The sequence below is a fragment of the Zonotrichia albicollis genome, chromosome 3, assembly GCF_047830755.1.
Source record: "Zonotrichia albicollis isolate bZonAlb1 chromosome 3, bZonAlb1.hap1, whole genome shotgun sequence".
Lineage (NCBI taxonomy): Eukaryota > Metazoa > Chordata > Aves > Passeriformes > Passerellidae > Zonotrichia > Zonotrichia albicollis.
Genome location: NC_133821.1, coordinates 68,130,921 through 68,153,347, shown reverse-complemented (window position 1 = coordinate 68,153,347; position 22,427 = coordinate 68,130,921). Strand labels below are relative to the sequence as shown.

General features: G+C 41.7%; 1 protein-coding gene across 1 annotated transcript; it reads left to right on the top strand.

The window, feature by feature from the left end:
• The first annotated feature begins 1,926 nt into the window (after positions 1 to 1,926).
• Positions 1,927 to 20,515, top strand: GINM1 (glycosylated integral membrane protein 1). Its single transcript, XM_005488093.4, has 8 exons — positions 1,927 to 2,140; positions 10,613 to 10,672; positions 10,849 to 10,945; positions 13,550 to 13,701; positions 15,878 to 16,034; positions 16,795 to 16,925; positions 17,615 to 17,778; positions 19,583 to 20,515. The coding sequence occupies exons 1-8, from the start codon at positions 2,036 to 2,038 to the stop codon at positions 19,689 to 19,691; spliced, it is 975 nt and encodes a 324-aa protein (XP_005488150.1). The 5' UTR covers positions 1,927 to 2,035; the 3' UTR covers positions 19,692 to 20,515.
• The last annotated feature ends 1,912 nt before the right edge of the window (positions 20,516 to 22,427 follow it).

Sequence of the window (22,427 nt, the reverse complement as noted above, 5' to 3'; positions counted from 1 at the left end):
TGTTATGCTGTGAGATGAATGAAAGTTTCAAAATTTGAAGAAAACAGAAATACTTGAAAGAACTGTTAATCCATAATTTTTGAAGTTTTAATTAAGTTCCAGGAGAATAAAAAAGAGTAAGAGAGAGGATTGAAGAAAAGAGGGTGGAAAAGATGGAAAGAAAAAGGAAAGAACAACGGGAACAGAAACAGAAAGAAAGCACCACTTGATAGGTACTTTATCAGGCAACTTGCAAGCAGAGATGATAGTCAAAAATGAAAAAACATTCATCAACTATTGCATTTCAGTGAGATGCTAAACTCCTCAAGGTCAGCTCAGAACACAGCTTGAATTTTGCTGAATCTATAAACTCTGCAGATCAGGGATCTTTGCTTCCCTCCATTTTAACATACCCTGATAACATTAATTATTATGCCTCTGGTACATTTTGTAAATATTCCAGGTACTGAATCTATTACAAAAAACACTGCGCTATTCTCCTGCTGGGAGGCAACCCCCGCTCTGAGTTCTAGAGAATGCAACTCGTAATCAGGAATTTCGGCGATTTAAACTTCCTCCCACCAGCACATGCAAATGACTGCAAGCACTGACAAGAGCAGAATCCTGGCAGCCCTCGTACCCTGCTCATGCTCCTGCAGCCGTCCGGAGAGGCAGCAGAACGCCCTGCTGGGGAGCTCACTTACCTCATGGCTCTCTGCCTTATGAGGCTGCACAGTGAACAGATCCTTTACCTATTGCTTTTCCATTTACCAAACACAACAGATTAAAAAAAAAAAAAAAATCTTGAGGATGAGTAGGTGAGAAATTAGGTAAAACTAGGTGATAGTGAAGAGAGGTGGTGGAAATTAAAATGTCAGGTTTTATCCCTTCTTCTGTTACTGCTATCTGTGTAATTACAAAGGCAATTAGTCAGCTCTGGTTTTTTGTGATCTCTAAAACAGTAGGAACTGCTGATGATAAATGTGCTTAGGGATTACACATTTGAGGGTTTCGTGGAAGTGTGTGAAACATACTTCGCAATATACGAGTCTCTTAGGCCTCGTTTTCCAGCGCCTTGTTCCTTGTGCCAGATGTTTGTATCAGTGTCTCGCAAATGCAAACTGCATACAAAATAAGAAGTTTCTGTGGCTTTTATGATTCATGTTCATTATCAACCAATAGGGAGTCATGGAGCAATATAAAATCAGGCTAAACATTGCTTCAACAGGACAGCTAATTTATGGCAATATTAAAAGACAAGGTGTTCATATATTTGCCATGATTACCATTTTTTGCTAATAAGTAATGGCAATCCTTCTTGCAAATAAAACACTTGTTATCTTCAAATACACTGAGAACTTAGTGGTCCAGCTTCTCTTTGCCTTTGCCTGAGACTTCCACAGTTTTGACTGCCACTACTAAGTTTCCGTCTGCTACCTCTTCTTTAGGACGATGACCTCTAGCTCTTGAGAACTTTATCTTGTGCTTTCTTCCTTTCCGATGACTCTCTCTAGTACTTCCTGGAGTACTGTGCCTGTTTTTGCTTTCCAGTAGAAAGCAAAGAGTACTCCTCTACTTCCTGGAGTACTGTGCCTGTTTTTGCTTTCCAGAACCCTTTCCTGCAGCGTGGTGCTGCGGGCCCAGCCCGGTATTACTCCGGCCCCACGACCCTCTCCGCGCAGAGCAGCTGACAACAGCAGGCGCCTCACGACATTTCCCAAACAGCTGCAATTCCTAACACTGCTGTCTGTACGGGTACCTCCCTTCGTGCTTTCAAAGGCTGCATTCGCCTATTCAGAGTGACGGGCTCCTTACTCCGTACTTGCGCTTTATGCCGCAACGCCGAGCTCGGGAGCTCCCGGCGGCGGCGCTGCCCGGCCAGGGGCAGGGACGGTGACAGGGACAGGGACAGGGACAGGGGCAGGGACAGGGGCAGGGACAGTGACAGGAGCAGGGGCAGGGCCGAGGCAGGGCCGGCCCCCTCTCACCGCCTCCCCCGCTTCCTCCCAGCCCCGCCTGTTGATGTTTCACTTGCTTTTAATTCCCGGGTCGCAAGATGGAGGCGGCGCTGGGACGTCGGGAGCTGCTGCTGCTGCCGCTGTCGCTGCTGCTGCCGCCTCTGGCCGCCGCTCTGCTGGGCCCGGCCGCGCCGCTGGGACAGGTACCGCCGGGGCCAGCCCTGTCCCGCCACTGCCACTTTCTCTGTCCCTCTCCCTGTCTCTGTCCCTCTCCTTGTTCCTGCCCCTGCCCCGGCCCCGGCCCGTGCCCCGCTCCCTCCCAGGGGTGACCCCGACCCTGACGCGGGCAGACAGGGCTTCCCCTCTCCCTTTGCTGGTTCGTCCGTATGGGATTCGATGTGCCGTACCTGACAGGTCTGAGGGGGAAGGTGGTTACTCCTGTGCAATGTAGATGTGTTTATGTTGTGTTTTCAGGCTTGTCTGCCTACATCTCCATGGTTCGGTGCCGTAGAGGTACGCGCTGCATTAGGTCAACACTTGTGCTTAGCCTATTTGTGATTCGAACCAAGAGAAGGGGTGTATATCTCTTTGATGTATTGGTGTATATCTATAAACACACAGGGCATTGCGTTGCTTGTTTTTCTATTCCAATATCTATGCTGTATCTTGGTGACATCGCTTTTAAATTTGGTGGCTTTTAAAAAGAGTGGAAGGAATATTTTGGGTACTACTTAGGAGAACTTTACAGTAGGAAATAAAAAGAATTGCCACAGCACCAGGTGAGTTCTGACCTCAAGAATTACAGAAGAGCTGGGCACTTCTGCCTGAGCTTGAATCATGATCAGATACATCCTCTAAAATTGGTATAATTGTGAACTCAAGGTGTAAGATCACAGAGGGAAGGTTTGTAGTCAACTTGTCTAGCCAATGTGAAGTTACTGACCAGTTACCTGAGTAAATTTATTATGTCTTTTTTCCCTCCAGAGTCACTTATTTATTAGTGTAATAAAGTGAAACATTTCCAAAAAGCCTGGCAGAGGCCCTGAGCTGGCACATCCTGTTGCGAAGCAGGATTCATTCCTGGCCTCACTTCCTGGTTCCTGCTTCTCCTTATGAGCTTCTGAAGAGAGACCTCCTTAGCTCTGATTTCAAGATCAGGGGATCTAGATCTTCAGACTCCTACAGAAGTGCCTGAATGCCTGGAGTGAGGTGTGCCAAAGAGAGCAGAGGGAGCTCAGTATTTGGGTATTTTGCCTGTCCCTCTGAGAAAGGGAGTGCTGCCTTGAATTTGCCAGAAGGCTCATGAAGTGACAATGTAATGCAGACTTGTGCTCTTGCTCACCTTCTACCCAGAAACTGTTACACTTCACCCTGAAACTACAGCTTGGTGGCATTAAAGCTTTTTGTCACTGCTGGCAGCTTTAAAGGACACTGAGGCACATTTGTGTCTGCTGTCTTGGGATGTGACAGTGTGGGCACAGGGGTGCTGGAGCAGTGCCATGTGAGGCAGCTTGGGGTCAGAGATAGAACACATATGGTTTGGGGTCAGAGATAGAACAGGTATGTTTTGGAGTGTGGGTAGGGCTTGACTTAGGAACTGTAGTGCCTTATGGGCACAGTTGTGCTGTTAGTGAGGTTGAGTTTGTCCATTTGTGCCGTGCTGCTCATGTGGTCTTGTGAGCTCATGATTTGCTAGTTTGGAAGTGTCTACACTCTTAGTTTTATACGGGTCTGGTGGCCTAAGTATATGCAGAAAAGTCTAGGAGTCAAAAAGGGACACACAAATCTTTACCGTAGTGTTTTGTTTTTTTTTAATGTTTAACTTAGCAAAATAAAAACCTATGTTTTCTCTGCTCTATTTAGTTTTGTACATACAGGACCAGTTTTGATGCAAAGGGAACAGTGTGTCTGGAGAAAGTTTTGAGTAGAAGAGTCAATATTTTTTGACACTGAGCTGTTTTTTGGTGGCCTGTTAGGAACAGAAGTGCCTTGACAGTGGGAATGCCATGCTGCCTTCAGAAGCTATGATCTCAGTGACAGTGGGCTATAGGGTCAGATCAACTGTGGTGTTTCCTCAGGATGGCTTGGGACTGCAGACTGGTTGGAGCAGGCAGCATCAACATGGTCAGCTTTGCTTTGGCTGGGCACCACAGCTGTGCTTTACAACTCTGTGAGCCCACTGGCTGCACTCTACTAACAGCTTCACATTTTGTTAACTCTTCCATGGGGGGATTAAAGCTGGTGTCAAAGTTTACCTCTGTGCTGATGGCAGTGGTGTTACAAGAACCATAGTGGAAAGACTGAGGAAAAACCTTGAGACACTGGAATAGCATTTTGTAAGGCTGAAATGCTTTTGTTCAGCTCTTTTGGAATGTGAACGCCTCAACTGTTGTGCAATACTTGTAATTTCTTAAAAAAGCTGTTTTGAAATCTGGACCCTTTTTTAACATTAGCATATCTTTTCTGGTTTTTAGTTCTCCTCATAAAATTTGGATATGCAAAACTGGACTAAAAATGATTGATTTTAGACAAAATTTGGAGGTGGTTGTTGTTGTTTTGGGCTTTTTTTTTCTTTAAAAAATTTAAAGGGAATGATGCAATAGGACAACTGACTTTCATGTTAAAGTAATGTTTCTGGTGCAAGGTCAGGAATAAGGTTTTATGCTTTAGAGTATTTTTTTAGTGTGCTGATAGGAACTGGCTGAAAGCAGTGCTAACACCATGTTATTTGCTTATTCTGTTTACCCCTTGATAATTTAGGCTAGCAGAGCTCTTTCTAAATAACATATTTGCCTACCAGACTTTTTTTTTATTTTTAGTTTAGTTCACTTGCCTGGAAAAAAGAATTATATTATTTATTGCCTGCAAAAAATTTATTGCCTGTGTGGATGTGTCGTTTCACAACAGCAGGAAATAATCTTCACTGCATCAACCATTTGATGCAGTGAGTACAATGTATTTTAATCAAAGAAGATACTTGTTAATAGCAGTGTGCTGGAATGTTTCTTCCATCACTTTATGTCAGTTTCTCTGTTAGCAGCCTGGCACATGTGAATTTTGGGCCTAAAAGAGCTGACATCATCTTCCGATGTATATTTGATTACATGAAAGCAGTATGATGCAACTGTGTCTCTGTGATGTGAGACTGAGTATTCACCTTTAAAACTCAAGATAAAATATCATAGTATGAGTTGGTTTAATAGAGAAGATCCAAAGGCAATTAATTGTAGTAACACACATAGGGGAAAGGGAAGGATAAGCCATGTTATAGTAACAGTCATTGTAAAACAAGGAAGGAATGAAAGTAAATGTGCTTCTTCAGAAAAGCAAAGTAAAGGAAAAAGCATCATGTCAGATTATTATATTAAGAAAGAGTTCAGCTTTAGCTGGTTAAGAAAATATTGGATTGTTGTTATCTTCCCCTAAATACTGTCATGCAGTTTAATAATGCCAAATCTTGATGGAGAAAATTTTGTGCAAAAGTTGTCTAAAATGTGAAGGACAAATTATAATCCTGCAAACTTGTGAAATTCTATCTTGTCATGTCAAGCTTTTACCATAGTTACTTCTCAATTCAGTTATGCCTGATTGCAGTTAAGACTCTACAGCATAGTTGTGTTTTGATTCTTACAAATGAGTTATGTGAAGCATGGATTGTGGAGCCCTGGATTGCAATATATAGTTACACTGCTTGGAGCCAGTTGTCCGTGTGAGTGCCAGGACTCAAGTGGTGTGAGCTTGTGTGGTAGTTTTGTTTGTCTATTCAGACACTGCTTTTCCCATAATCTCTTCTCAAATTTAGAAACAGGTTATTGGTTTTGTCTATTTTTTACCTGTTTGGCAACCTGACATTTTTCAGTCACAGATGGGATATCAGCAGTGCCTGTGTAAAGGCTGTGAGGGGATTGTCAGCCTTTCAAGTCTCTGTACAGCTGGCCATCTTGTAAGGCATTGTGCCATCTGTTCCCAGGGCTGCCCACTTGGCTCCCCACAGGCCTTGGAGCAGAAGGAGCCTTGTTTGGGGAGCCTCAATGGAGAACAGCTGTGCTTCAAGTGGGCCGGCTGCTAACAGCAGAATCCTGATGGGCTTTGTGTGACTGATGTGGCTGGGTAGGACTGAGCAGTTACCCTGTACTGGGAGAAACTCTACAGTGCACCCCATCAGGTGTTCACTGCCTGTGGATAAAGTTTTTCCATGATTCTTTAATCAGATAATCAGATCTGTTTGAAGTTCCTGCGTGATTGGACCCATCCACTTTTTCTTTTGTGGCATTTTTTTACAAAGCAGTATTAGGTGAAATATTCTCTGTAGATTTGTATGGTGTTAGTCTTTGAGAATTAATGAATATTTCCTTTTAACTTATGCCAGATGCTTTATATTCTTTGCTGACATCTTTCCCCTTTTTGTTCTTCTGCTGCTACTGCGATTATACTGCCCCAGTTACCAGTCCTGGATTCTGTTGTAGCTCACAGTGGAAGAGAAAAGGAACAGAAACTGATCACTACCTGCTTACCTCTGCAGATCCAAGCTCACAGAAATTCACTAGTTCACTATAACCTGTGCCATCACACTGTTAGAGCTGCTGCCTAGCTGTACTAGAACAGAATGACTTACATTTCCTGTCCTCTTTGCAGGTTCTGTGGCCTTTGCCACTGTAAATATCACTGCTGGAGTACTAAAACAGGGATGAGAAATCATAGGAAAACTCAGGAGAGACATTTACATCCTAAGAATGATAGGGCCATTGTTTGTGCACATTGGAGTTTTGTGTGAAGGCATTTACCAGCACAGGAGGGGACAAGGGGCTGCAAAGTATGGAATGGGGTCAATGGTAAGCTGAAAGCACACCCCAATTCTTAGGGACTTGAATTGCTTCTTGGGGTTGTAATTTTGTTCTGGCTCTGTCAAAGCACTGCTTTTTAAATATCCCAGTGAATTCAGAACCTTTTAAATTACAGGCCTGTCTGAAACTTGCATAATACTTGCATGTTAATACTGAAAAGTGTATTGTAAGTTATACAGCCAAGTTTCACACTCACAGTGAAATTGACAGTGCAATAGTATGGAACTGCTGCACAGTTCCTGTGTTCTGCTCTCAGTGGCTTTGTTACTGCAGGATTGGCTTACTATGCTTTTACAAAATAAGGGATGTGGGGTTATTTGCTGAAGTACATAACCACAAAACATATCTACGAAGCACTATAAAACACTTTCTTCCCCTCCACCCTCAGGCTGTGAATTTTGTTATGGTGACATTAAAAAAATTCCTCTGTTGAACTTAAAGGATGTTCTGTAAGTGTGTGTGTCTTCAGCCCTAGGACTGGAAAGATGGAGATTTGAGTTATCACTGGAGCACTTTCTAGCAAGTGTGGCTTGTCACACCAGGCATTTCATCCTGAAAGACTGGTACAAGAGCTGTTGGCCTGCCACAACTGTTTCCCTCCCCTTTAGGAGGCATGAATAACTCATGGCTCTTGAGCACTTACCAACATGCAGATATTGAAGGGGTGCCAGTCAGGCCTGTGATGACAGGGGCAGTGCTGTGCATCCCTTCTTCCCTACTGTGGGTGAAAGTGGCTTACCTGGGATGGTGCTCTGCTCTCCTGTGAGCTGCTGTTTCCTTTCCCCAGCACTCCTGCCCAGCTTTCCATCTCAGTTGGCATGCATCTTGTTGTTTTTGCCATCCTGTAGGTTGTTATGGGGTATGTGTAGGGTCAGGAAGATTGGCCACAGCAGGACCCATTGAGTTTTGAGTGTGGTACTGCAGAAGACACCACGGGAAGCCATGGGAAGACAGCAATATGAAACCCACCTTCAAGGAAGGGTTAAGAGCTGGAACACTGCTGTTTTCTGTGGGAAAATAAGAAGAGTAATGAACAACCTGTTCATAAATTGCAAAATGAGAGCATATGACAACTGAGTAGATTGGATGTACAGAATATGGGAAGATCTCAGTAAAATTTGTTGGATCTGGATGTGAACAGACTAGTCCCAGGAACAGCAACAGCATGAGTTCTCTGTTGTGTGTGAACACAAAATTGCAAAGGTCATGATGCAGCTGCTGTAGGGGAATACTGATCATTGCTCTGAGTTACTGAGGAGGTACGAATCTGTACCATTAAGGAGATGCATCACCATCACCTGAGATGGTGGTGAGGACAGGTGTCTGCCAAGGAGATGCTGCAAGGACAGACGGATCACGCAGCAGAGGCAGTCTGACAATCTGTGTGCATCAGAACAAGGAGCCCAGCTCATTCTTCCCAGCTGTGTTCTTGGATCTCTTGTGCTTGTCCAGCTCTTCCTTGCTTGTTCAACTGACAGAAGAATGGTCTGACAAAAAAGGGAAAGTTTTTGTTCCAATTTAATGAGCTAAATTACCTCACTGACTTGGGATGGGTGAGAGAGAGGGATAATGTGCAGGAGAGATCTGCACTCTCTCTTTCAGTGGCAGAGGCAGCAAGTGGTTAAACTGTCTTATTTTTGTCTGCACCTTGCAATCTGTTTTTTTGAACTTTTGACAGCACAGAAGTGATCCACTGAAATATTTCATTTCTTAAACATGTAGCATGTTCTTCAAGTGCAAGTTTTCAGTATGTTCCAGAATTCATAACAGTGCTTGTGGATACAGTGTCAACAGAGCTGACAGCTGTTTTGAAGGAAATTAATCATTGTATGTACAGCTAACTTTGTACATTTAACAGTCAATTGTTGAGCATATCTAGCTTCCTTCATGCCTTCACTTTCAAATAAAGCATTTGATTAAAAAGAAAAAAAAAGGAGGGGATTTTCCTATTTTTCATCAGTCATTTCCTTTTTCTTGTAATCTCAGTGAGTCTCTTTGTAGATGTCGAAAGAAGATTGTGAAATATTTTCTGTGTAAAAAAACTCTCAGATGTAATTCAGAGCTTAAAAATGAGGGACTGTTAAGACTGCCAGTAAAATCCATCTTCTGTGCCCTTTGAATTCCCAGAAAACAGAAAAAACTAGGAACAAAGTTTTGGTAATCTGTTTAACAGTTTGAGAGTGTAAAAGACTTAGAGCTCTGAGTGCTAAGAGCTAAAAGATCTAAAAGTTTGGTGAATTTTTATTTTATTATTAATATACACAATTCTTAAAATATGAGAAGGAAATGAGAGGTTTGAGGAAATCACAGGAAGACAGGATAGAATATATCCTGTGTTTATACTGTTAATCCAGTTTATATTTTCAGTTACAGAGTTCACTTGTCTGACTAATTTGGCAATTTTAATTTCCTTTGAATAGCTAGGATTTAAGTTTTGAAGAAAAGCCAATATAAAAACCTGTTTCATAGAAGGGCCACTGAGGAAGAGATTTCACTTTGGTCTCAGTGGCCAGAGAGTTTTCCTGCTGATATGCCAAATGGGTCTGAAGTATTTCCAAGTCGCTTTGAACCAAAAAGTTATCTGTGCTAGGTCTGGAACCATTCTTCTCATGATGCCAGATTCCAGCTGAATCAGACTTGGAGGTTGTTTTTCAGTTTTTGACAGTTCTGGCTACTCGGATATGGTAATTAACACCTATTGTTTCAATGATTTTTTGACATTCTTGTCACGCTTCAGAGTTTTCTGTTCCTGAACTGGGCTGTATTATGTTAGGTATTGTATATTTCACGTATTTTCTGGCTGAAAATCTAGTGTTGTGTAAAAATACAAAATGAAAAGTCTTATTGTGTATTTACATTTGTAATTTATTTTAAATTCTGAGCATGTATGACTTTTTACTGAGACATGACTCACTTTTTAACTGTTGGTTGTGAAACAATGACTCAACTACAGAGCTAAAGAAGATGCTGAAAGTATGGACATGTTTTCCACAGGAAAAGGGATCGACAGAATCACCATAGCAATAAGTGCCATATCCAGGTGTTAATGAAATGAAGTTGTAATGATTTAAGGCTTCCACAGGCCAAATACAGAGCTTAACATTATTTTTAAGTGGTGTCTGAGGAAGACAGTGTGGCAGTCATTACTTTTGGCTATGTGCAAGCAAGATTTGATTTTTGTATGTAGTTTTTTTCAGGGACAGACTTGGGACACTTCAGGTCTTATTTGCAAACCAGCCCCTGAAATTACAAGGGAGAAATAAGAGGACAGAATGAGTGATTCAATAAATTACAGCAATTAGGGTTTGAATAAAGAAGCAAATCTCCCTTTTCTGTGAGTTTGAGGTGTCCCATGTGTCATAATTTGGGAATCATAACGAAAGAAAAAGAATTTCTGCTGACAAAACTGAACGTTCTGTAGTATAGACTAACTTCACTTTGAAGACTAACTGAAGTGCTTAAAAAACATTTACAGAGAATCTGATTTTTACCTTTTGTGGTCTATTATTTTTCAGCTGATATGAGAGACTGCCATTATATCCGTGTGAAATAAGTGATTATTATTATTATCTTTATTACAAAAACCCACAAACTATACATAGGGGAATGCAGATGTCATTCTTTCTCATCAATCCTCTTTACTAAAAAGAGGTGTGAAAAAAACAGACTGTTCCTTGCATGAAACAAGAAAGCATATTTCTTTTCCTTCTGTCTGCTGGATAGAAAGCTCTGGGCTTAGTAAGAAGTCATTCTGCCAGGACAGTACAAGAAAGTTGCAGTGGTTCATGTGTTTTCTCGAACTTACATCTCTTGTGTTTGTTTTTTTTCCAGGATGCAATTAGGGTTGGTGTTATGATGCTGAACACCAGTGGAGAACTGCACAAAGTACAGGTTTGTCTGGTTTTTCTATTTATTCAGTGAATTAATATGCAGCAAAACAAAGTCTGCAGCAGCTGCAAGTACATCCTTTATTCTGACATCAGTCAGTATGGAGTGTGTTCGTCTGAGAGCAGGATTGCAGCACTGGGGCAGGAAACATGCACTCATCCTGGCTGTCTTTCTTTCAGGTTCTTTTTAACATCACCTATGTTAATGGACAGGTATATCTAAATGACTTCCCTATGAAAAGCGGGGTTGCCCACATAACATGCCAAACAATAATATGTGAGTATTCTCTTTTCTTTTTTTTAAATTTTCCTCCCTCCCCTGGGGTATTTGGCTTCCCTGTTTTCCAGTAACCAAAGCTTACAATGGCTATGTGTTCTGTATTTTGTAAACCAGAGCATTGTGGAAACAAAACATTTCCCAAGGTAGAACAATTTTGGTATTAAAATGGATCAAAAAAAATCTTACCGCCTTCATCTCAAGTCACATTAACAGGCTTGTGTGTAAATGGTCTCATCTGAAATCCAGACCCTGCCCATCTTTTCAAAAGCATGTTTTGCACGACAAGCTAGACAATGTAAACAGAAGGATGCAACCCCACCCTGCTAATGGCTGTGTCCCTAGGTTGGTTGGCATGTATCCAGAAGGAGATTCAATAACAAAAGTATGAATTGTTGTTAGGAAGATCTTTTAAGGATATCACTTCTCTGTCTATTGGACAAACAAATTTCTGCTGGATAGGATATTATAACACAAATACTGAACTTTAATGACTGCAGTAGTTAATGACTTCAAATTGTCTTGAACCTGCTGTTTTTCCACTGATTCAATGGTAGATTTTTTTGTGAAAAAACAGAAAGTACTGTGTAATTTTTTTGGAGATCCACAGAGCATATTGTATAATTAATTAAACAAGGACCATTATTTAGGCTTCTGTTGTATTAAGAACAATCTTCTGCTGCATGAGATGCAGTCAGTCTCTAGGTTGATACCTGAGGTCATCCTCATCAGGCTCTTAGAGAATACTAACACTTTTTCAGATTGCTTCTCTGAGCTGTGACCTTGTTGCTTGAACCCTTCTTTCCCAAGCATGATCAATTATTAATTAGACAGTATTTCTTTTCTGGAGAGGGAGAACAGTAATGAAATTCTCTTTTACTGGTACAAAACCATAGCAAAACATCATTTACTTGCAAAATAACTCACTCCAGAAAAATAGGTATGATTTTATTGACTAATTCTGAGAGCTCCTGAGCACTCTCCTGTAGTTCCTAATAATTTCCCAAATCATAGTTGTAGCACTTGCAATGACTGGTTTTGAATCTGAAACACTGAGGAAAATACTGATTGGACTTGGGAGCCAGAAACCTGAAATTCTTTATCTCCATATTTGGGTCTGAGTCCCCAGCACAGTACCTCTCTCTGTTACCTGTAATGTAATGTTTATACTGTTTAAATTATTGACAACAAATTGACGTAGTGTTTGTAAAATGCCAAAGAAATATCAAGATATTTATAAATAGAGGGGGAAAATGCTCCTGAGTGTATATAAAAACAAAACTTGACCTTAATTGTCATGCTTTTGAATATTGGAGACCATATACCCTGACATCATTGTCGGATCATTCTTGGCACCTACATCCCCATTGAAGTTCCACCAGGTGTCAGTTTTGGAAGTGCGTGTCACTCCTGTGAATGTAAAGCTGGTTGAACAGCCTGACACATGGGAAAAGCTGGGAACACGGGGAGCTCCAGCTGCTTGGCATCTCAGAGGCTTTGGGCCTGTAGTGCATGCTTGCTGCTCCAAGTCAGAAAACATTCTGCAACCAGGTTAGTGCCCTGGCTCACACCTGCAGGGAACTGTCCTTCTGCCACTTATTTTGGCAATGGAAGACATTACTAAATTATGCCAGAAAGTATTTTTCTATATTTTAAATAAGAAAAATGGCTTTATGAGGACAGGGATCACAGCATAAAAGTAGTAGTTACTGTGGCTTAGCAGCAGGGATGGTTTGGTCTCAGTTCATGTCCCTTGGTATCTGCATGCTGGAGAGATCCCCCACCTCCACTCTTGTGCTTCAGGATTTCAGTTCTAGCATGCCCTCACCTGAAGCAGAGGTGTGGTAACTGGGAGAGGGATACTGAGACTATGCAGAAACAACCAGGGTAGAAAGGCAGTTTTGTATGTACTTGCAGAATATTAAGTTGTTGAAATAGCTGAAAGCTTTTGGGTAGGAAGAGAGGTTGAGGTGTCACCAGTCACATATGAAAACAGAGAGGGGGATGGAAAAATACGTAGGAGGGAACTGGCACTCATCTTGAGGAGGAGATGCAGTGTGCCTGGAAAAGACTATATTTGTTTCTGTATTCAGAGGAAGGGGAATGTTGTGCAAATGAAGATGTTTACCCAGGTGGCTAGTGAGGCTGGGGCATTACTCTTATGAACTCCTTTGGACAACTGAAATAAGAATACAGCAGTAACCAAGCCAAAAAGCTCTGCTTAGAATGCTTAAATGCAAACCTCAAAGGCAGGGATGTGAGTACAATCCCTGAGTCAGGGGATTGTACAGCTCTGCTGTGTTATGAGACCTGCTCTGGGTCTGATTTGGTGATACACTGGTAAAAAAATCATGGCACCTGTTCTGGCTGTTGCCCAGATTACTGCTGGTGGTAAAAGCAGTTATGGAAGTGTTCAGGACATCAGCATAGCACACATGTTCTGGCATCTCTGGCGTGATGCTCGTGGTACTCTGACTTCTCCATTCAGGTGCTGCTTGTGCAGAGGCATCTGGGTCAGAGCTGCACCTCTTTTCTCTATGGCTGGGTACTGCTTTCTGACTGAGGTGGTTTCTCCTTGAAAATCATGACATTGTGTGTTAACAGTGGAGAACAGAAGTTTGGATAACTTACCGGAGCAGCAGCACCTGGGAACTGTCAGTGTTCGAATCATGGTTCACCAGTGGCCTTTGGCATCCACTTCTGATTTGCAGCTGATTGTCATTCAGGAAGAAGTGACAGAAATTGATGGGAAACAGGTAAAAAAAGCCCTGCTACAACATTCTGCTTGTTTTTCATGTAGGAGAGGCAAGTAGTTCCCAGGGATTACAAGGTTTACATGTATCTGGTTGATGATTAGAACACAAAGTATATAATTAATGTTAACTAACACAGTACCGAGGGAGACAACAGCAGAGTTGTCAGCATAGCAGTGGGGGTGTCTCATGAGGAAACTTCAAATGTTAATGCTTCTTTTCATATTTTAATAATTGTCATTAACTATATCACATGCACTTTGAATAAGTGAACTTGTGCAAGCAAAGCCAGACTCAAAAGCAAGAGCTGATTTATAAAATAATGTACAAAACTAACAAAAGGGCCATAGGCTCATTCTGCATCTTGAGGTTTTCCCCACTGTTTATTCCAAGCTAACAAAAGGTTTCAAGCAGGTAGCATGGGGAACAGCTTGCAGCAGGAAACTCCTATGGCAAGTGGGCTTACTGTGAAAGCCCACTACACCTGAGAGCTTAGTCTTAGAAGACTTTGCATGTAAGACAGTTTGAATCTTGATAATGAGCACGAATTTTGAGATTAATAAGGACCTCCACCCCTCTGATTCTAACTATTTGCACAAATAGCAGTCATTGTGAGGGGCTGCAATTCTAGCTGAGGTTGAAATGTGCAGAACTGAGTTCTGAAAATCACCTGTATAGTGTAGTTGATTTACTAACTAAGGAGATTCTGTAGAAAAGATCCAGCTGCTGGTCAGCAACTGGCTTATTTCTGTGTCATATTTCTGCTTCTGCACATCTGAATCTTACATGTAGCCAGGCTTTTTTGAAGCTGGCTTGTGTTCTGCTGCCTTTTTCTTTCTTTAAGGGATAATAATCATCATATCATTGATCCTTGATTAATTGCATGGTCAGCACACAGTAGTTTTTACAGAGATCTGTATCATGTCAGAATCTCAGTCTGTTAGTGGAAAGCCCCACGGAGAGGTCTGTAGCTTTTCCAATGAGGTCTTTATGCCACTGCTAATAGCCTAAGAATCATGGTTTGGTTCAGTTGTTACATAACAATGGCATTGTGTTTCAGGCCTCAAACTAGACACCACAGTGCAATTCAGATTTTCATAGGGACCTAGTAAAAACAAGCAGAAAGCCAATGAAAGTCTTGATTGTTCCTTTAAGTCAAAAGCAGTCTCAAATAAGCACAGCAGAGGAGCAGAATCACCTCCCTCAACCTTCTGGCCACATTGCTCTTGCTGCAGCTCCAGGACAGAGTTTGCTTTCTGGAATGTGGGTGCACATTCCTAGGTCATGTTGAGCTTTTCATCCACCAGCATTCCCAATTCCTTTTCTCTAAGGCTGCTCTTTATCCATTTGCTGCCCAGCCTGTGCTCGTGCTTGGAACTGCCCCAACAGCACCTTGCACTTGGCCTTGCTGAACTTCATGAGGGGTTCACTTCTCAGGCCTGTTCAGCTGCTGCTGGGTGTCATCTCTTCCCTTCAGCAGGCTGACCACATGGTGTCATCAGCCAACTTGCTGAGGGTGCACTCAGTCTCACTGTCTGTGGAGCAGCAAAGTTGCTACACAGCAGCAGTGCAAATACCCATCCCTGAGGACACCCCTTGTCACTAATGTCCATTTGGATGTTGAGCCATTGGCTCAATATCACACTTTCTAGAGTGCAAACATCCAGCCAATGCCACACACAATGCCTGGTCCATCTGTCAAGTGCATGTCTCTAGGCTGGAGAGGAGGAGTTCAAACAGGACACTGTCAAATGCTGTGACATTTGGCTTGCAGTTGTTGAAAACAAGCAATGTTCCAGCAAAAGCAGAAACGTCAGTCTTGCCTTAGCAAGAATTTCACTGTTTGCAAGTGCTTTCACTACATATCTGAGTTTTCCATGCCCTAAAATGCCTCCCTGCAAGATGACAGTGATATACCATGTAAGTGATTAAAAAAGCCCATGAAGTGACTACCATGTGCTTTTGCAGGAAGCAAGACCCAGTCTGTTCAGCATATTTTCTGATGTGGCATGGTCTACAGAAGTGTGATATGTGAAAACAAAGAATACCAGTTCATGTTATAATAGCTCTGGGTGTACATCTTAGTGGCCTCGAAGTTTCTGGGATGTACTGTTGGCCTCTGCCAGGCTGCTTCAGTCTTGCTTTAAACTCAGTAATGTCATGTTTGCATCTTTTGTAGGTCCAGCAGGAAGAAGTAACAGAAATAGATATTTTAGTAAAGGACCTGAGAGTACTTAGACATTCCAACTACACGGTCCCTTTGAAGGAGAGCATGCTGTACTCCATGCCAAGGGACAACGATGTGTTATTTACACTGCCCAACCTCTCAGGAAAAGGTATCTCTCAGCTCTTAAGTAGCATTTTCATCCATATTCAAAGTATCGCTTTACAGGGTAAGAGAGCATCATTTATCCCTTGTTCTACATAGTGAAAGTTTCTTCATTAACAGGGATGGGTTCTATTTTATATGTCTTAGTTTTTATTTTTTTAAACACCTAAATTCAGCTCCTCATATTCGCTATTTTATTTGTTTGTTTTCAAATCTGTTCTCCTTTGAAGTACTTGATACTTGGCAGCCTGCAATCCAGACATCTGACAGGAGTAAATTTCTCTCTCAGATCTGCAATGGAAGTTTCTCTACAGCTCCCCCTTTTTCCTGAGAATGAAAGAAACTGTAGAGGAAATACCTGTCTGGGTCAATTCCAAACCACAGAACAGTTTTCTGTTATTAAACTTGAACAACTTAAAAGCAATAGAAGTTACTTGATGCCTTAATTTTGTTTCAGTTTTTTTTTAATCAAAAACTGTCAAGGATTTAATTGGAGTAGAATATTTTAATCTAGTCCATCACCCTTTAATCTGATGACAGGTGAAATTTACAGCTAAGGACATAGCTAAAGGCTGCACTGTAAGACTGTTTGTGCTTCTTATCAAAGTTCACTGCTCAAGTCAAAAAAAGCCTTCTGTGTTCCTGCTGTAAATGTGTGAGAACTGTACCCTCTGAGGAGAAACATGTCTTTAGCATGTCTTTATTTTCCTTCAGAGTGGGTTGAACAAAACGCAAACTCTGCCCTAAATCTAGCTCTCCTTCTTCAGATACTCAAGATCCACTGCAGACTACCAGTCAGTACCTCATCCAGCAAGTAGAAACTACAGTGGATGAAGAGACATTACCTGGCAAGTTACCAGAGACCCCTCTTAGGACAGAACCTCCATCTTCTTACAAGGTGCTTTTGCTGTTTGTTTGCTTGCTGTAATTATTAGTATAATTATTAGTATATAAATACAATTATTTAAAGACAGACAACCACTAAGACCAGTGGATTTTTGCAGACAAACTCCGAATAAATCAACCACTGTCAGCAGTGACAAGTCCAGTAGGAATCCATTGGGCTCCTTCTAAGTCTTGCCATGTTCTGACCACACAGATTCTTCACAATAGTCAGTTGTGACATTTACATTATACCAAGCTAAGCATTTTTGACATTTTCAAATATTGCTTAGCTTTGAATTCCACCATTTTCTCCTCACTCTGCCCAAGTGCTTACCCCTCTGAGAAATGGACCACTGGTCTCACCTGCTGTAGGAAACACAGTAACAGCTGGAGAAGTTCAGGTCCATCTTAGGCAAGGATGGATTTTATGTCCTCCTCTGTGGCCAAAACACATTTACAACCACTCTGTTAAAGTGTCATTCATTTTCCAAAGGGGCCTTTAATGAACAGAGAACTAAACCTTCACCTGTTTCAAACTTTGAACAATAAAGATAGCTGAGCCACCAGTCAACTCCACCATGCATTTATGTATGTTTAAGTAAAGTTATCACCATGTAAAGTGATTTAGCAGTAGCTAAAAAAATCCTCAAAACCCAGTAGTTGCTTTGTTTTGCAATCTTTGTATTTTTACCTATTTTATAGGTGATGTGCCAGTGGGTGGAAGATTTGAGAAAAGGGTTGTGCAGATTCTGGTTTCAGTCTCTACCTATCTTGTTTAGTTTCATGGAAGTTGTTGTTGTTGGAGTTGTTGGAGCAGCTCTTATTATCAAAGTCTTAAAGCTGATTCTCCCTTCTTGTGAAAATAAGTAAGTAATTTTTGTAATTATTTTTTTGCTTTGATGAAGACAAAATATTGACTAAAAGAATCTTCTGAGAAGCAGGCTCATTCTGTAGGATACTTGTAGCAAGAATTCAACAAGAAAGCTACTGGTAACTTTCCATTCCAAGTGCATTTCAGAGAGTCATGGGAAAGTATTTCATTGGAAATGTCTTTAGAATGTCATTTCATTGGAAATGAGCTGTCATACTGCCAGATTTTTATCAAGTCTTCTAAGGACTACATTGTGAGATGCCATTAACATAGTTCCAGGAAAGGAGGGTAGAAACTAGGTCTAAACAATTCCAACATCTCCAGGTCTTTTCATACTTCTACTGTGTTGGAGTTTTACAGTAGTTCTGAAAGGCCTCAAATTTAGCTTTGCAAATTTGCATGGGAATTCTCCAAGGGAGGGACCTACCTCTGTAGGCAGCTTCCAGGCCAGAGTGACGGGTGCTGGCATAGTTGGCCAGAGGCCACAGATAAAGCTGATTGCTGCAAGGGCTGTATCCACTCCCTGTGTTACCAGCAACACTAACATTTTTTGGGAGAGCAAGGTCTCAGAGCAAGGGGCAGAAAAATGAATTAGTAACTGTAGGTCATAAATCAGTGTAGATTTAGTGCTGGAATGGGCAAGGACATGTGCTTTAAAGCAAGCTAAGTCAGCTCTGGAGGAGCTGTCCCTTGGAACTTCCTGTTCCTTGGGAAGCGACAGAGCACAGCGTGCTTCATCAGCCCCAGGCACAGCTGATGGCTTCAAATGCATCTGATCAGCTGTGACTCTGAGTGGCCCTGCATGCATTAATTTATGCATCCACTCAGGTGTTCTTGGTCCTTCTGACAAACCAGGAAAATGGAGTGTTGGAAGATCAGGAAGGTTGGAAACTGCAGTGACAAAAGAGGCAGTGCTTCCCCTGGCATTTCACACTGTGCTGTCAGATGGGAGTGCCCTGGATAGAGCAGGGACAGTGGAGAAACACTTTGTACTTTCCCCAGCAGTAAGCAGCTTACCACTGGCAGTAAGTAGCTTAACACTGCCATGCATGAAACTGAACTAAGTGGAACTGGGAAGAAAATTCTAATCCCAGCAAACTGTTCGGCAAAGTGGATGACAACCTGTCTGTAGCAGAGGTCAGTATGGAGCAGAGGAACCAGCCTGCAGTAATTTCTCTTCCAGATGAGAAACATGGGGCTTGCTCATGCCTTATTAGAGTGTGTAAAGAAGTTGAACTGCCCTATCCATTAAAAAAAACCACAGACTAAACCCTCCAAAAAACAACCCCTAAACCAGACAGTTATTTTCTTGCTACCTGTGTAAAGTGGTTCTCTAAAGAATGGTAAAGGTTTAACTCAGGATTGTAAACCAGTCAGAATGAGCAGAACATCTCATCTGGTGAATGATAGTTGCAGATGTGAGTTGGGACCTCATCCCAAGTCTTCAGTGCCATTCTATGTTACACTGATAAAACTGGAGGCTGTTGCTGAGTCCTGGAGAATCAGCTACAGGTCCTGACAGCAAACAGTTTTAGGCTACTGTGAAACTGAGCAGCTAGAGCCTGCACTGCTGACATTTCAGATGTAGAAACTGGGCAAAGGGAGCCCTCAGAAACTACAGCCACCACATTCTGGAAGCATTTTTCCTTGCAGCTTCATATAAGAGATATTATGAGGGTAATACTTAGTTGATGCATTGATTTAAACTAAGTTTGGGGATTTTAAGAATAAGTCTAATTTTTAGAACACAGAATTGTTTTGTGTATTGTTTTCTAATGCCAGGTAACCTTACCTTTCAGGGGCATCCTTCTCCTGGATCAAGTTGGCTTTGTACCTGTGACTACCATCAGCCTGCCTTCAGACCTTTCAGACCGGAAAAATAATTTAGATGAGAAAGCATGTACTTAATGCAGTATTTACTTTGGAGTTACTGGTTTTTAAAAACACACTTTTAGTTGATCTGATATTTGGCACCTGATCTTAATACCTTGTTTTTTTCCTGCTAAGAAAACTAAGTCAGTTGATTAATTGATAAAAGGCCACTCAGGCCGAGGCCCAAAGCTGACTTCCTTGTGCCTCTCCATAACAAGCAGCCTTTTCAGAAGCTTCAAAGTAGAACAGCTGCCTTTTCAGAAGTTTCAGAATAGAGCAGCTTTCCACCCTGAGGGCTACCATTGGTTTTAACTTCTGTGAAGTCACTTTTCCACACCTCAGACAGGATGCTGGCTGCCTTCATGCCCATAAACCAAGTCAGCTGTCCTGACTAACAAGATGATGAAATTCAGGGTGTCCTTAAGGTAGCATTCTTTTAAAAAATATGAGGAAATATTGCAAACATCAGCTGTGCCTGCAAACCTAAGTAAAGCTGCCCCACCTGGTTCCAGGTCTCATAGGGTCAAGTGTGTCTTGCCAGGAAGATACCACTACCAAACATTTGTGTTACTCAAAAGATCTGACATTTTGTATATGCAAAACAAAAATTTGAACAGAAAATTTATATTTCAAGCACTTTACATTTTTATGGTCCCTTCCACTCATAAAAATTGTTAGCAGTTGTAACCAGCTTGCTTTTTGTATCTGTGACAGCAGTACTCTATCAAGTCCCAAAAGAAAAATGAAAATTCCATTAAATTCTACAGAAATACTGGCTTACTATTGCTGAGTAGGCTTAGTCTGCTCATGCCAGTTTGTACTGTTAACATTTTTCAAATAAACATTTAAATTGTTTATTAGATTGTGTTCATGTGTGCATTTCTAGTTAGGTGAAACAGTGGTTTGCCAAACACTTCAGACTCAGGGCACTGTCTCTTTCTTAGCTTTTCATTGTTCTTACTTACAGAAATGGTTTGTCAAAAGAATGAATAGGAAAAAAACCTCAGAACTGTTAACTACCTGACAGTAGACAGAGCACAGTTATCATCTGAGTGATCAGAATTACCTGTGCTCAGCTGGAGTTGTTAGAGTGAGGGAGAAAAGCTGGGACTCCCCCCTCCTCCTGCCCTAAGGAAACATCATGTGTTTAATGAGATCCAAGTTACTCAGATGCTGCTCTGTGACAGGAGCAGCTCTCACTGTCTCGCTGAGCTGACAGCACTGCAGTGATCAAAGGAACATTTCCAACACTGACTTTACCTTGTAAAAACACCAAACCAAACTTCACCACCCAGCAGTGCAGTGCGGTCCACACCACACCAGCTCAAGGTAACAGGGACACTGCTCAAACTTTTTTTGTTCGTTTTTTTTTTGGGTTTTGTTTTTTGTTCTAGTACCTTGTGGGTGGCAGGGGATTGCCAGCCATGGCTGAGCAGGAAACTGCTCGGATTAGCACAGGAGTGGTGACTGCACAGAGAAGAGCACGTATTCAAATTCAAACAGGTGTAGACAAACTTGTCTGGTTTTGATATCGCCTGGCCCCTCCATTCACATAGTTCAAGAAGAAGTGATGTTCAAGGCTTGAAGTTAGCTGCTTCTGGGGAAAAAAAATAGACAAGAAACACAGTAGTTCTCCCTTAGTGCATAAACACAGTAGGAATTATGCTGCAGATGGAAACTTGGCAGCTGTTTGCATGTGCTCTTCGCGTCTCTCCTTATGAAACTGGAAACCAAGCACCTGCAACAGCCACAAGATTTAGCTGCTCCAAACAGCTGCCACAAATGCAAATGTGTTGGTACTGCTTCAAAACTTGGCTGATTTCTGTAAAGTTATAAAGAAACAGGAAAGAAGTATCACCATCATGTTAATGGAATTCTAAAAATAGTGCAAATCTTGAACACAGTAGCTGCCACAGTTTCTGCTGCTTCATGGAGCTGGAGTTATCAAGTCTTTAAGTTAAAGCTTTTGTGTTTCTGCTTTAGCATGCCCATGGTTTTCCCAAATCACAAGTCACATACCTTTCAGAGGAGCGCTACTCTGAGCTAGCACCACTCTGAACTATTTTGTAAATTGATTAAAAAACACCTCACCCAACTAAGACAGTAAGGAAAGGGCAACTGTTCTGCATGCTGGTCACGGTAGGGCTCATTTTTCCAGGACGTGAACTGATGTGCCCTCTAGGGGAAGGTATGTGAGGGGACTGGGAACTGGGAAAAAAAAAAAAAAAAAAACCAACAAAACCCATCTACCAAAAAAAAAAAAAATCCCTGGTGGGATTGTGGTAGGTTCCTAGAAACAGGAACATCATCTCCTCACAAGCACCTCACTGCAGCCCTGCCGGCCCTCAGAACTGTGTATCACCACGCTGTGTGCTCCAAACCAAAATGAACCTCTGAGCTACAAATTCAGCCTCTATCACCTTTTCTTTCCTGTACAATGCATTAGAGATGTCAATTTTGTTCAGTCAGAGTGAACAGGGCGGGTTGAGTACTAAACTACTGCTTTCAAGTTGAGGTTTACTTTAGGAGTTCTCAAAATATATCACACTTAGGTCTAAGTGGCCCCTCAATGGACTGCTGCCAAGGTCCAAAGCTTGCTTGGTCTCTCTGCTTGTGTGGGAGACAGATTAAATATTCTGGTTTGTTTGCAGTGAATTAGGAGAAATTGCAACAACACCTGACAGCTACACTCTCATTCTTACAAACAGAAAAATAAATAGTAAGAGTACCCACATCTTCAAAATATTGCACGTTTTTAATAACTCTGACACA

Excerpts from the sequence above, each read along its gene's own strand:
- GINM1 (XM_005488093.4), top strand. The coding sequence starts at position 2,036 with ATGGAGGCGGCGCTGGGACGTCGGGAGCTGCTGCTGCTGCCGCTGTCG. Across the intron at positions 2,141-10,612 it reads CGGCCGCGCCGCTGGGACAG|GATGCAATTAGGGTTGGTGT; the intron begins GTACCGCCGGGG and ends TTTTTTTTCCAG. Across the intron at positions 13,702-15,877 it reads CAGAAATTGATGGGAAACAG|GTCCAGCAGGAAGAAGTAAC; the intron begins GTAAAAAAAGCC and ends CATCTTTTGTAG.